This window comes from Sander lucioperca, chromosome 23 (genome assembly GCF_008315115.2).
Source record: "Sander lucioperca isolate FBNREF2018 chromosome 23, SLUC_FBN_1.2, whole genome shotgun sequence".
NCBI lineage: Eukaryota > Metazoa > Chordata > Actinopteri > Perciformes > Percidae > Sander > Sander lucioperca.
Window position 1 is genome coordinate 12723055 of NC_050195.1, and position 15317 is coordinate 12738371.

The 15317-nt window shown below is 40.5% G+C and overlaps 1 protein-coding gene across 1 annotated transcript; it reads right to left on the reverse strand.

Moving 5' to 3' along the window:
• Nucleotides 1-6181: 6181 nt before the first annotated feature.
• LOC116050736 (probable C-C chemokine receptor type 3) lies at nucleotides 6182-12621 on the reverse strand. Its single transcript, XM_031300963.2, has 3 exons — nucleotides 12502-12621; nucleotides 12042-12238; nucleotides 6182-7079 (listed from the first exon to the last, which is right to left on the reverse strand). Exons 2-3 carry the CDS (start codon nucleotides 12209-12211, stop codon nucleotides 6224-6226), a joined length of 1026 nt encoding a protein of 341 aa, XP_031156823.1. The 5' UTR covers nucleotides 12212-12238; nucleotides 12502-12621; the 3' UTR covers nucleotides 6182-6223.
• Between the last annotated feature and the right edge of the window lie 2696 nt (nucleotides 12622-15317).

Consider the following 15317-nt stretch of genomic DNA (forward strand, 5'->3'; position numbering starts at 1 on the left):
GCTCATCCCGCCTGCTCCTCTCTCTCTCTGTAAGGATTGGACTCAAACTCAATTGTCTGTTGGACTCTGGAGGAGGCCTTAGTACATGGTCAACGCCACCACTTCACTGGGTACGCTCTGGAGAGCGCACTGCACCCACCACTCACCACTGGATTCCCTCGACACAACCCTCCTTTTTGCCACCAGCACAATTATTGTATATATTTCACTCATTAAACACTTAATCTTGATTATTGTGTTTTTCGTCTGCTTTTGGGTTCCACCTCCTGTGCCGTTCCATAACACTGGATGTTTTCTGTTGAGATGTTGTAGCATTGATGTTGTGCTATTGTGGGAAGCTAGTTCGATTTTGACAGACTGTACAGACATGACTATAGTTATTCTTAGTTATGTTATTAGGCTGTATTTTCATAGATTTTAATCTGCTTTATTACAATAAATTCTGCTGATTTTGTTATGTGATAGTTTCCATTTTGTCTTTTTTTATAGATATTTATAGACAGGGTTCGAATTATGATTTCATCTTTGTGGGGTCTCTTTAAAAATAAAAAATAAAAGTACTCTATTAGCAGCAAATTTTGAGCATTAAACATAAAGCATTAAACATTTCCTGCATTCTGATGAATTTTTATGCACCTTTTTATGCACATTTGAACCTTTTTCTGAATCAATGTATGCTGGAAATATCTTTATGTAAAGGGAAACAGATTACAATCCAAATATAAAAACATAATGGAATATATTACAATAAGGCTCTCAGGCATTCTGTATTGCTTTCATCTATTTATTCTCCTGTAGATTGACTTTTCTAATTATATCTGAGTCAGCACACATGTAGCATAGCATCATTTAACCTACTCCTCCCTCCTCTTTTGCGTCTTTTGTTGAGAAAGTAACCTTAAATGTGCATATGACAATTATTCACCTCAATGATACATGAATTCATTTTAATGGATTAATAAAGCCCTGGACTGTAATATTTCAGATGTGTTTGAGCAGGATTACTGCTCATGTTCAAAACTGTGTGCACATTCAAAATTTATCCCATCTGTGCCCTCTGTGATTTGGAGGAGTCCTGTTATTTTGAGAAAAATAAAGTGATAATAGGCTATTACAAGAATAAAGTCACTATATTTCAGAAAATAATCTACCTGCACCATAGTCTGCTGTGCATTACGTGATTGCTCTGCTGATACGGTAGATCTCAGACCTCCTGACAGACACAGAGCCACGTTTGAGACTCTGGTCTCTGAATGAGACAAACTTTAGGGAAGTGGCTGTACACTGCTCTACATCGGAGGTGGGAAACCTAAACTACGACAGAAATACACTGAGCACAAACGTGACACATCTGCCACAGCATGTCGACAGCAGAGACCATTATAAACCTGAAGCTGCACAGACTACGGACAGAAGGCGCGCTGCTCATCTCTATTGTTACAGCGAGAGTGGACACTAAGAGACGCACAGGTCTGCCTCAGAGCTCCGTGTGTTTGGGAAAAGTGCTTTATTTGTGATTTAAATAATGGTGCTGATGATTTTTAGAGACCCCCACAGGTGTATGATTTTACTGCTTTCATGGGAGCTCATCCTCTCTCTATGGGAGCTCAGCTCCCACGTAATTCGAACCCTGTTTATAGATCTCCTCTGCTGTCACAGTTAACATCACAAGAAATGGAGTTGGAGAAAGTGGTTTTGTTTTAAACTAAAGGAAAACCCATGTGTGTGAGTTTGGGCCACGAGTCCTGGGAGGGGGGGTTGCTCCAGGATTTTGTGTCCAGGGGACTCTGCATTCTAAATTCGTGCCTGATTGCCTACTACTAAAATGTATAATTAAACTCGTTAAAATGTACATTTTGGTGTTATTTCATTTTTCTAAAGATATCCTAACACAATAAATGCATTAATATCACATTTAGGTATTTATCATGAGCGATTATAGAGTTTGTAATCTGGCTGTCAAAGTGACCGCTCACGGCAATTCTAGTAGTTATGGAATTCCGGCATTCCTAGTGTTAAATCTGTAAGAAGTTGAAGTAGTGAGAATAGTGGGGAAAAGTGGCAGTTGTTTTAATTTGTATGAATTCCATTGACAAGTTGAATAACACCACTAATGTAAAAAAGATGTGGAATACTATAATAGCTAATGCTAAAGCTAAACTGGATTGCTGATTAAAATGTGTAAGAAGTAGGTGAAGTTGTAGGAAATGTGGAAAAGTGATAATTGTTTTAATTAATATATCTTGGGGGGGGGCGCTCGAAGGGGGTCTCGCCCTGGGTGTAATTCAATGTAGAACCGCCCCTGATGACATCACACTGTAAGTCACACCCATTATAAACTTCCTGAAAGGAGCACTAAACTTAAACTTAATTTTCACAAAAACTGTTAAAGATATCAAACTGCTGAGATAGAGCCTAATAGCTGAAGTTTTTGTGAATGGTTTAAAGTTTGATTGCTGTCTGTAGGTGAAAGTATGAGGTAGGAAATAGATTTTGAAGTAGAAGAGGATTTGAAGCCTGCTCTCATTTACTTTATTGTAAAAATAAAAAATAAAATAAACGCTTAATATTTTAAAAAGTATAAATAGCAGAACAAATGTTGAACAAGTCCCATCATGTGCTTAAAGAGCTGAACATGTTGATGTTCAAATGTTTTTGTAGCTGAACATATGCAGAAGTTAGAGGCGACCAAAGAAAGTTGAAGAATGAAGAATTGGATAACAATACTGTGAATGCTGCTGAATCAGCATTCCCACAAATATTTCAAATTTACGGCCCAAACTATCTGCTAGATGCCACTCCATCTATTTTTTTGGATTGGGTGAACTGACGTTTTAAACTCACAACAGAAAATATTGTTAGCAGGTTTTGTGTGTGTGTGTGTGTGTGTGTGGGGGGGGGGGGGCATATCTTGGTTATGTGGTTATGTGAACTGTCCATATCAGTAATGCAACCAGGTATTGTCCTCTTCTTAAGAAAGAAGAGGACAAGAAAAACATGATATTGAACCTCCCTTACCCAGTGCTGTCCAAAACTCAGAAAACAAGTTAAAGGGATGTGAAAAACAAAAACATGTAGCATACTGATTCAAAGGTTTGATTTAATCAAGCAGCTTAGATTTACACCGGGAAATGCAAGAGCCAACTCAATCAAAAACCAACCAATCATGAAGCGTTTAACTCCCTTTTTTGGTGCAGATCTTATCTAAATGTGCTTTGGACAATAAATCAATCACCACAATACTTCATAATCAACTGTCTTTTTACATTATTTTAAAAGCAATTTTATAAAGAACATTTTGCACATAAGACACTACATGGACAAAATCAAACAAATAGTCACAAGCCAGCAATATGGAAAATGACTGGACAATGAGTGTACACACTTGATTCATTGTTCTAGAGAAGCTTACTATATATGGATTGTCTATGAGATACTCTACTGTCAGATGTTCAACAGAGTCAGTTGGCCACAGTTAATGCTGCTATATTGTAACTCAAGTTCTTACGGTAGAGATCCATTTGACCGTGCGACGCTTCTGTCGCGCCGCGCTCCACTCTATTCCTATGGGTGACGTTAAGCACCTTCAACGTACACGCAAAGCATTCCAGGAAGGCGGCGCTGCATTTGAAAAAATGCTGTGCATCCAAAACATGGTCCAAAAGCTTGCCCATGCCCATCTTTATGCAAATGAATCCGTTGAACGCGACGCGACTATCCAGTAGAAGTAGACGGAAATCTTCTAAACTGACCTTTGTTGATCTGGAATGAAGACAGATTCAGCAACTGAATGGCCTATTTCTTGCTTAAAATGTTTTCAGAAACACGTTTCGGTGAACTATTTTTGTAAAATACTAGATCGTATTCTCAACGAGCCGCCATGACACTCTGTTGAAATTCTCGAGAACCCAAACCCACGTCAGGCGTTCGTCCAATCAGCTGCCGGTCAAGGGCGTGGCGCATCAACCATGGATGTATGACGTCGCGACACCACGCTTCAGTCGTTTCGGTCAAATGGATCTCTACCGTTACACCAACCACAACCCAGACTCGTGAGACAAACAAGAAGTCAAAAAGAAAAGCAAAAAGATTTGTATACACAGAGCAGGAGTGGTGCGTTTTTCTGTAGAGAACCATCTTTTTCCCGACAGCTCAGCTAAACTTGCCTAACTAGTCTACATTAACATGGGTTAGTTAAAGAAGACAAATTATGCTTTTCTACAATGTTATAATGTCGGATTTCGTAATCTAACGTTAGCCTACTGCTAAATAAGTAAGTATAAGTAGCTGCATGCTAACGCCACATAGCTATAGCTAATCTTGGCAGCCAATATTGGTAATTTCTCCCCAATTTTGGGTAACATTACTGCTGGGACATGTCCATTTGTGTAGTATTTGATTTAGAAGCCTTTATTCGTGATTTTTCACCGAACAAAGTCCTGCTATATGCTCCGTTGCAGTAGCTCCAGCTGCTACTAGTGAAACAACAGTGTAGGCTGCGGAGCGAAGCACAGATTCCAGGAAACAGGGGGGCTTAAAGAGACAGGCGCTCCAACAGAGCGTCTCACACAGAGGGTGAATACAGGTGCAGCAGCCATGGGCAGTATGAGAAAAATGAAGTGTTTTTTGAACATTAAAGCATGTAAACATGTTCTAGTACAAACAACACAAAACGCTAGTATTAACCTAAAAATGCTATATACCAGTTGCCCTTTAAAGAGGTGACAGGAGCTTCAATTTGGACAGGACTTTGACGACTAACTTTCAAAACATGTCAATAGCTTGAGAACGGTGAAATAAGCAACACCACTAAGAAAATATGAATCAGTATGTCCCCGAGAAATTGTTATACAGCACTTATTACATGGCTTGGTTGAATTCTAAGGCATTCTGCAGAACTGAACTGCGTCCATGGCAACGCTCTGCTATGCAGGATAACGGTGTGTTATCTTTAACTACGGTCTGATAACAGACCGTAGCTAAGGATAACACACCGTTGCCATGCATAGCAGAGCGTTGCCATGGACGCAGTTCTGTTCACTCTGGAGGACAGCTATATCAATCTGCTGAAAGAAGTCCGGATAATTTATCAGCTGTGGCGAAAAGTGGGGAAACGTTGATCAACTTCTGTCCTCAAATTCAAGCAATGACAGCAGATCTGGTGAGCGCCATTGCTACATCTTTATATACGGTCTATGATCGCTACATCTTTATATACGGTCTATGATCGCTACATCTTTATATACGGTCTATGATTGCTACGCAGTAACTTTAGCCATAGGGACAACTAATTAGTTAGCTTACATTGCAACATGTTTAACGTTACAGGTGGGTCAACTGCAGCGGCTGTGCAAAGAGGAAACAAGATGAATGAGGACATAAAATGTCATAAAAGTCAACATAAATAAATAATAAAAGTGTCTCACTTCACCGTCAACGAAATGTTCAGTTTAATGTGAATTAGAGCAGCCGATAGCCTGCTAGCTCACTACAACGCTTCAGCTAATGTCGTGTCAATTCCTGCAGTGATTAAAACAGCAGCTGGGTCATTTGTCCACCTATAGCTAGCGATAGCATGGCAGCACCCCGTAACAGCCCGACTCTTAAAATATATGGCTACTGCAACAGCCCGTAAGGGGGATAAAATGCGTGCCCGGACTGGTGGCTTTTGCCAGAAATGTATTCGCTACAGGAGGGGGAGATACTGTGGTGTTGAGTAATAGACTAAGGTTTTGCATTAAACAGATACAGAGTTCACGTTGCTATGGACGCAGGATTCCAACCGTAGAGACAGAACGGACTATTTTCTTTAGCTGAAGCAATACAATCATATTTAAATCAATAAATTCCTTTTTAAATCAATATTTTGTGTCAAATGAATGATTTATTTGGTAAGTAGCCATGTAATAAGCGGGATAATGTAGAGCGAGGCGATTGTTATAGCGAATACAACCCCTTCAGGCTGATTCAAGACCTGATCACCCTGTCGGGGTTGTATTCGCTATAATAACCGCCTCGTTCTACATTATCCCTTACACATTTGTTTCTCAATAGGATGGAACACAAAAATCAGTTATTTCAGATTTAATAGGCAAGACTAAATCCCTACTTACGTATTTCAGTACCCTCCACCTTGACAATCCAAAAACAACAAAAACTCTAACAGCACTTCCTTTGTTTGTTGAACACATGGCAGGCCTGGGAAACAAAGGGCTTCCCATTCTTACAACTCATTGGGTGTACTTCTTGTGGTTCTGCTTTGTTGACTGACCGAAACATGCTTATTTAACCCCGGAAAACGTTTCACCAGCATCTGTCTGAAATAGTTCTGGAACTTTTTTCCAACAAATGTGTAGAAGATTGGACTGATGCAAAAGTAAACGTAGGCAAAGATACGAGTGACTTGAAGAGCATAAGCCAATTTCTGTGATTCCTGACAGTTTCCTGAGGTATTGGCTTTTTCATGCATTAGAAATACAATGTTGAATGGGGTCCAGCACATAAAAAACATCAGGACAATGAAAAATATTAACCTGACTGTCTTGAACTTGGCAACTATCCTGGATGACATGACAGTGATAGCAATCCTAATGTAGCAGTAGATAATAACAGCCAGAGGAAAGATCAAGAAAAGGATAAGCTGAAGGTAAAAACCAGATGTTCTCAGCTGCTTTACATTCCAAGAATTGAAGTCACCAGGAAAGTCCTGACAGTATGTTATGTTTCCCATATATACGAAAGTGGTGTGGAGAATCATCGGCCTGATGCACGCCAGGCCGCTGACCAGCCACACTACAGCACAGGAGAATACTGCATATTTTTGATTCCTCATTCGCGGCGCACCCAAGGAGTACACAACTGCAAGGTGTCTGTCAAAGGTCAAAAGAGTTAGAAAGAGGACAGAACTGTAGAAGCCCAGATAGTAGACGGTGCCAACAATCTTGCACATGACCTTGCCGAAGATCCAGTAGGAGAGCTGCGAGTAGACTCCCAGGAAGGGAAGGCTGCTCATGAAGATCAGGGAGGACACCACCAGGTTCAGCAGCAATATGTTGGTCACAGTGGTCAGCTTCTCAAACCTAGGAGGTGGTCATTTCAACAGTTAGATGGAGGGAAATACTAAATGCCTATGGGTCATATAAGCATTTTTGACACTGATGTATCACACTGACTTTAGGTGGTTTCTTCATACTTTAAAAACCTGCTGAAGATGTACAATTGTCCAGGAGAAAATGGCAAATTGGCTAAAGATCATGCTGCAAATTTAAGACCTGATATGAAAGCCAACAAACATTTCAGTCAGCAAACTTTTATGGCTTTAGTGAATCATAAGTCCAATTCTCAGAGGTCAATGCTTCAGGGAATAATAATGATATGATTGAATATAATTTCAGTCTTGCCTACAGTTGCAAAAACAGTACTGAAAAAAGTATAGATTTTTGTTCATTTGCCTTTTAAATGTGAAAAAAGGAAGTTGTTTTCAGTTGTAGAAATTACAACTGAAAACTGGCCTCAATTTCTTTTTAATGGTACCATAGAAATTGGTCTTTACTTTCCCTGAGCTGTCACCCTTTCAGCATGCAGCTGACAAAGCATCTCTTTAACCCTCTAAAATATACTGCAATAAAAGCACTCTTTCGGTTCGAGGCCCAGGGAGAGTTTGCTGAGCTTATCTCTGACAATGTAGTTTTGTGTTTCCATGACCACCAGAAATATTTGTTTGCTCACAAGGAGACTTGGCAAACAGTGACAGAGTGGAGGTAACTCAGGGGGCTTAGAGAGAAGAACTTTACCTACTGGATAGCTACTGTATTACTCTCTCTGTGCATACAAGAATAAGAAACACCTAGTATGACTTATACTCTCCCAGTGGGTGTCTTTGCTCCATAAATGGTCTAGAACTGAAGTCTGTCATTCAACGGCTCTGTCCATTCTGGCTCCCAAATGATGTCAGAATCGCATAAGGCAAGACTAAAATCTTTAAAACTTTGGATTCTAGCTGTAAGAGTGAACAATACAGATGAAATATCCTATGCATAAATATCATAGATAGAAATATCATTTTTCATTTTCATTTTTTTCTAGTTAAAAATACAGAATCAAAAAAACACCCGCCCTATGCCACAGACTTAGAAATTAATGATGTGGGAAAAGTATCATTATCATCAATTTATTTGAAGAATGATTTACATTTAAAGTATAATCCTTAAGATTTTGATGCTTTTAATGGTCTGCATTTTTTTCACTAATAGCCATTCAGTGTATTTACATTCTTTAACTCTATAGTTTTCATTGCTAGTGGCGGTCCGCTAGCCTGGATGCCAGCCAAACTTAGCCCCGCCCACAACATTCGAGGTCGGGAAGTTCGGTCTGCTCTGCTTTAGCCGATGCTCGAACAAGAGCTGTTCGGACCAATCAAATTGTGAGGGCGGGCTTTATATGATGATGGACAGATACAGTAACGAACAGTAACGTCTCTCTCTCACACACACACACACACACACACACACACACACACAGCTGATGGTGTCGCTGTGACTCAGCTGTTCAAGTCACAGAGGCTGGTTTTAGAACGTAAGAGACTTCACCTTTTTCAACGGCCAATAGAGAAGTCAGCTGGTAAAGTCAGCTAAAAACTATAGAAATTAAATTATCAATAATCCATTTTATTTCTACGTTACAAACAGCTTTACGAAATGGCAGAGTTTTAAACGGGGCAGAGCCTCAACAACGGCCAGAAAGCACGGTAATGTTATATGGTGGAGAGAGATAGAGAGAGACTGAAGAGAAGGAGCGCCCAGCGGCGTTAGAACAAAGCCGTGAATCAGAGAAATCTCTAGAAATGCAACTGTAGCAAGCATGTCACTATCACTAATGTTCTCCACATTCATATTTAGACGAAACAAATGATATATCCAGCTTCAAAAAAGTCTAAAAGTCTTTATATTAAAGAGTAAGTCCTTTTTTTAAACATAAAAACATCCGCAAAATTACATTCGCTAAACTCACCAGACTCCATGTAAATAAACAGTAACATCGTAAAATACACTTCATTCAAAATCGACAGAAACTAAATAAAACTATGAAAAGCCGTTTTGGGTCGTCTTTCCACTTTTCCAACCATCACAACTCTAGTTTTGGTTGAAATAAACACATAGTTTACTGATTTACATGTGAAAATATGTTGGCTCTATATAAAAGTATTGTTTGTTTTTTTTGTGATCAAATGTTTTATTTTTATATTATTAAAGGAAATAAACAACTACAAACTACAAACAATACAAAAGTATTGTTTTTTTAAATGGAGTCTGGTGGGTTTGGCGCTAGCGACTTCAGAGCTGTTTCTGGTTAAACAGAAAGGTCTCAAAGAGGTTTTTAAAGGTCTATCTCTGTAGGGATCCTTTCCATAATGTTGTCAAACATTTAGAATATTAATCTGAGCCTGTCAGCGGCAAAACAAGCACTTTTGTGAAATGTAAATACAAGCTGGACAATTGCCCTATTAACTTACATTGTAGCTTGTTTCTCCGCTGCAGACTGCAGCGATCTCTCTTAATACTGGACCAATGTCAAAGATTGTTGTTCCCATCAGTCACTTAGACATAAAAACATAGGAACATAGGGTCCAGGTTGTTTATTGTGAAGCAGCCACAGGAAACACAATGTATTTTTTCCTTGAGTTTTTCCGCTGACCACAATCAAAAATGTGTCTACAAAACATTTGGCATTTTTCATCAGTGGGTTATTTATATATATATATATATATATATATATATATATATATATATATATATATATATATATATATATATATATATATATATATATATATATATATATATATATATTAGGGCTGTCAATCGATTAAAACAATTAATCTAATTAATTACAGACTCTGTGATTAATTAATCGAAATGAATCGCATACATAATTAATGGTGCCTGAACCAATACTTTTTAAGAAAGTAAAAAAAGAAAAGAAAACAAAATGTACTAAACAACAGTTGGTGACATTAAAGAACGGCTTGTTTATTGCTAAGGCCATATGGTCAAAATTAAATGATTTAATAATAATGTATAACAATGACAATAACTTATTTCACTAGTAAATTGCTGTTGAACGACAAAAACAACCACCAAGGACATTTACAATAACTCAAATGCACCACGAAGCTGTAGTTTACCAGTTTAATTGAACGCACCGTCTGTGTTGTTTTTCCGACGGCAGCTCGGCAGCTGCAGATTGTTACATCCCGCTGTTGAGTCACAGTCCTCTACAGTAAAACACAGTCAAACTTTACACCGTTCAGCGTTAGCTGTCAGCAATGTAACCGTGTTTAATCCAGCTACTAGCTAGCGGTAGGCTAACGTTAGCTGCTGTCGAGTATAGTGTTAACTAGCTAGCGGTAGGCTAACGTTAGCTGCTGTCGAGTATAGTGTTAACTAGCTAGCGGTAGGCTAACGTTAGCTGCTGTCGAGTATAGTGTTAACTAGCTAGCGGTAGGCTAACGTTAGCTGCTGTCGAGTATAGTGTTAACTAGCGTCACATGCAGCAGTGTTTGTGTTGCCTGTATCGTCTTCAGAGCACCAGAGAGAAGAGCAGACATATCAGTGGCACCAGATTTCGGTAGCCAGGGTTGGCAGGAAGAAGATTTTTACAAGTAAATGTTCCAGTTAATGATCCAGGCAGCACATTATCGTCTCCCTCCTTCATTTTACTGTCCAATGGTGGCTAGAACGGCTCCGGGTCAAACCTCAATATGGAATGGATTAATCTGCGTTATTTTTTTTAACGCGTTATTTTTTCTCAGATTAATTAATCGAAATTAATTAATTATTAGTTATTTTGACAGCCCTAATATATATATATATATATATATATATATATATATATATATATATATATATATATATATATATATATATATATTAGGGCTGTCAGTGTTAACGCGTTAATCGCGATGCGACTAAGGGCCGACACTATGTGATTAATTTTTTTTAATTGCATTAATCGCATGCCGGCATTTATTAATTTATTTTACACTACACTAGCCTAACAGGCTACTATTTTGACCCTTTGCAGCACCGTTACTTATCAAGCTGCCACTTCCTCGTAACACATCCTGCTGCTGCAGGCTGCAGCATGATGGAGAAACACAGCAGCAATAACTCTGAATGGAGCTTTTTATTTTCCAAAACTCCCGGACAGCTCGTAGACAAGTCGAAAGCCATATGCACGTTGTGTAAAGCCGAATTAAAATATCACCGAAGCACGTCAAGCTTGAGCTACCACCTACGGAGCTAAGCATAGTAGTACAGTTAACGTGATGCTACCCGCTAGCATGCTACCCGGGCTAAACGGGTGGCAACTAACTGCAGACCTGTCAGCATCGTAGAGGACTCGGGTCTTAAAGACGTACTACGGTTGACCTGTCTCGTTGCCTTCGAGGGAGACAGCAGCCCCACACACAGCCTGTATGACACAGAGAAAGCAGCCACACTGGACAGCTGCAAGGTGCTGCAAACGCTGTCTCATTAACCGGTGATCACTGGACGTCAGTGAGTAATCAACATTATTTAGGAGTTACTAAACACTATATTGACTCTGGTAAGGATAGGGATTTTTAGTTTTTTAGTTAGGTACTTGGAGGAATTGTGCAATAATGACAAATTCACACATTTTTCTTTTGTTTACAGTAAATAAATAATTACAAATCTTAAAATCAAGTTCATAAAGTAACTTTCTTTGCATTCATTTGATTCCCAATCAAGATACACTGGTAAAAATTGCTTTCGATTGTTAATATGTACTTAAAAACTGTTCTGAAATGCAAAATAATAGAATTTTAATCATGTGATAAAATATGCGATTAATCGCGATTAAAAGAATCGTTTGACAGCCCTAAATATATATATATATATATATATATAAATGCTTTAAACTGCAAAACCAAACCACCATGTGTCTCTTTAAATTTCTTCTGAAGTATGTTCTCAGTGTTTTCATTTATGCTTAGAGTTTTTGCTTGTTGGTCCACTCACCGATGGATGATGACCAGGACCAGCCCATTGCCAAAGAGACTGAAGACAAACATAAAGTAAAAGAGGATGGATAGCCAAGCTCCCAGATAGTTGACACTGTCCCAACTACATGGTGAGACCGGTGTGATCGATTCATTGTCGTAGTCATAATCATATGTTGTGGATTCCATCTTCACCTTAAATGTTAGCGGGGAAATCTGTCAGAAACAAAAATGCAGCCTCAAACATAATATTTACAACATGATGCAGTCAGTATAAATGTGAAATAATCAATCCATTATAAATGCTTTAAGGTGTAAGAGCTATGACATGATGCATGTGAGCTCCTTTGAGGCATGCAAATAGGCAGAGCTAGAAAGCAATGCCTTTAACTGACAACCTGCGAGGAGCATATAAATAAAAAGCAAAAAAAAGCAAATGTGTGCGGGAATAAGGATCATGCTAAGCTGAGATGACTTACCGCCCGGCCAGCAGAAAAGCTTCGGCTTGTTGTCTAGGCCACAACTGTCTGACTGAGTTGAAGTCACTCCATGATAAGTCAGCCAGCTAGGGGAAGGAAGTACTTCGGAAGTGTGTGTGTGTGTGTGTGTGTGTGTGTTTATAAGGGGGAGGAATGGCCTGAAAGCACATCATACTGTATCAACACACCCTCTGAGTCACAGTCTCCTCCCTGGACTGTTCATTGAGACTCTAAAGCTGTGTTCACACAGACAGGGCAATTGCATCTGTCCACATCACATGTTAATATGTCAAATTACTGTAATGACCATCTTGATGTTGGAATAGTGTCGGAGTCAGAGGAGTCAGTGCCAAGAAGTAGCAAAATACTGCAGAAGACCACAGACAAACTTCTCAGCTTGTTTGATAAAGACAAGACTTAGTGGGTCCCAGACAATGTTGTGACTTTGGGAACCCAGCAGAGTGCTGAAGAGACTCCTGCTAACATTCTCAAAGCTCTCTGCAATGCACCTGGAATTAGTTCCATCATATAGTTTACACTTTGCCTAATCAGGTGTTTAGACCAAAAACAGCATTTAAAAAACCCCACAAAGGGCTAGGTTGGTAAGGGGGTGATACTTCAGGTACCAGTGAGATGGTGGAATAAGATCCAGGAAGTCCAGTTTAAGTAATAGATGTGTTACATTTTAGGCCAAGACACTGTACAGCAGTTTATAATACTCTGAGACATGGTTTTACAACTCTGGGAATCATTTGTCAGCTTGTTGCTGAATCAGGCGCGTAGTCAGTAATGGGCCAGGGTGGCACTGGCCCGACCACTTTACTCACTAGCCTGTCCAGCCAAGTTTGATCAAAATACGTTTTGTTGTGAAAAATATTCAAATGTATGTAAACAAAACTAGTTGTGTGTGTTTAATGTGTCTTCTCTTCTGATTAAAACAAAACTGTTTAAACCATAGAATAAGGATCAAACAATTAGGAAGCCTTCGGAATGTAGTTGGTTGCTATGGTAACAACAGGCAGACTCTCCGGGCAGCTTTCAGCAGCTAACATTAGCTAGCTGGCTTTTTAGGGCGTTTTCACACATAACTTATTTGGTCCGGACTTTCGGACTTTTTAGTTTGACCCTAACCAAAATTACAGGTGTGAAACCTCCCCCAAACCACGGTCCGGATCAAAAGACCAAATTTTGGTCCGATAAAAAGAGGTGGTCTCGGTCCGGACCAAACTGAACCATGGTCCGGTTCGTTTATAGTGTGAAAGCATTTTTTGGATGGTTCGGACTTTCGGATCCAATACAAGGAGCTCTGGCAGGGTCTCCTTGTGTTACAAGACCGGGGAAGCTCCTTTAAGGAATAGCTCGGTGCTTAGTGTGGAGGCTACATGAGAGAGTGACGGTGAATGTGCTCAGAGCAGACAGCTGTCGGCTGTCAGAGCTGAGAATACATCAGCAGTTTATTTAAGTGGTAGTAAATGTACAGTTTAGGTTTCCGTTTGTCTCTGAATAAATTCTCCAGAAAGAAAGTTTCCGTGTCTCGCTTCTCAACATCACAACAAAACAAAAAGAGCCACGGCAGTAGGAGAGAGCAGCAGTCAGTAGGAGAGAGCAGCAGTCATTAGGAGAGAGCAGCAGTCAGTAGGGGAGAACAGCGGTCAGTAGGAGAGAGTAGCAGTCAGTAGGAGAGAGCAGCAGTCAGTAGGAGAGAGCAGCAGTCAGTAGGAGAGAGCAGCAGTCATTAGGAGAGAGCAGCAGTCAGTAGGAGAGAGCAGCAGTCAGTAGGGGAGAGCAGCGGTCAGTAGGAGAGAGCAGCAGTCAGTAGGAGAGCAGCGGTCAGTAGGAGAGAGCAGCAGTCAGTAGGAGAGAAGCAGTCAGTAGGAGAGAAGCAGTCAGTAGGGGAGAGCAGCAGTCAATAGGAGAGAGCAGCAGTCAGTAGGGGAGAGCAGCAGTCAGTAGGAGAGAGCAGCAGTCAGTAGGGGAGAGCAGCAGTCAGTAGGGGAGAGCAGCAGTCAGTAGGAGAGAAGCAGTCAGTAGGAGAGAAGCAGTCAGTAGGAGAGAGCAGCGGTCAGTAGGAGAGAAGCAGTCAGTAGGAGAGAAGCAGTCAGTAGGGGAGAGCAGCAGTCAATAGGAGAGAGCAGCAGTCAGTAGGGGAGAGCAGCAGTCAGTAGGAGAGAGCAGCAGTCAGTAGGGGAGAGCAGCAGTCAGTAGGGGAGAGCAGCAGTCAGTAGGAGAGAAGCAGTCAGTAGGAGAGAAGCAGTCAGTAGGAGAGAGAAGCAGTCAGTAGGAGAGAGAAGCAGTCAGTAGGAGAGAAGCAGTCAGTAGGGGAGAGCAGCAGTCAATAGGAGAGAGCAGCAGTCAGTAGGAGAGAAGCAGTCAGTAGGGGAGAGCAGCAGTCAGTAGGAGAGAAGCAGTCAGTAGGAGAGAAGCAGTCAGTAGGAGAGCAGCAGTCAGTAGGGGAGAGCAGCAGTCAGTAGGAGAGAGCAGCGGTCAGTAGGAGAGAGCAGCAGTCAGTAGGAGAGAAGCAGTCAGTAGGAGAGAAGCAGTCAGTAGGGGAGAGCAGCAGTCAATAGGAGAGAGCAGCAGTCAGTAGGGGAGAGCAGCAGTCAGTAGGAGAGAGCAGCAGTCAGTAGGAGAGAGCAGCAGTCAGTTGAAAAAACTCCGACACAGAGAGATGATACGAGAGGATTGAAGCCCGTCTACAAACCAATCAATTATAAGTATCAGGAGACACAGCTCACGTATGTGATGAGATGAGATCTTTAGTGCGCTTGCATAACTGCAGTGTGAAACCAAAACTTACCGGATCAAATGTTACAATG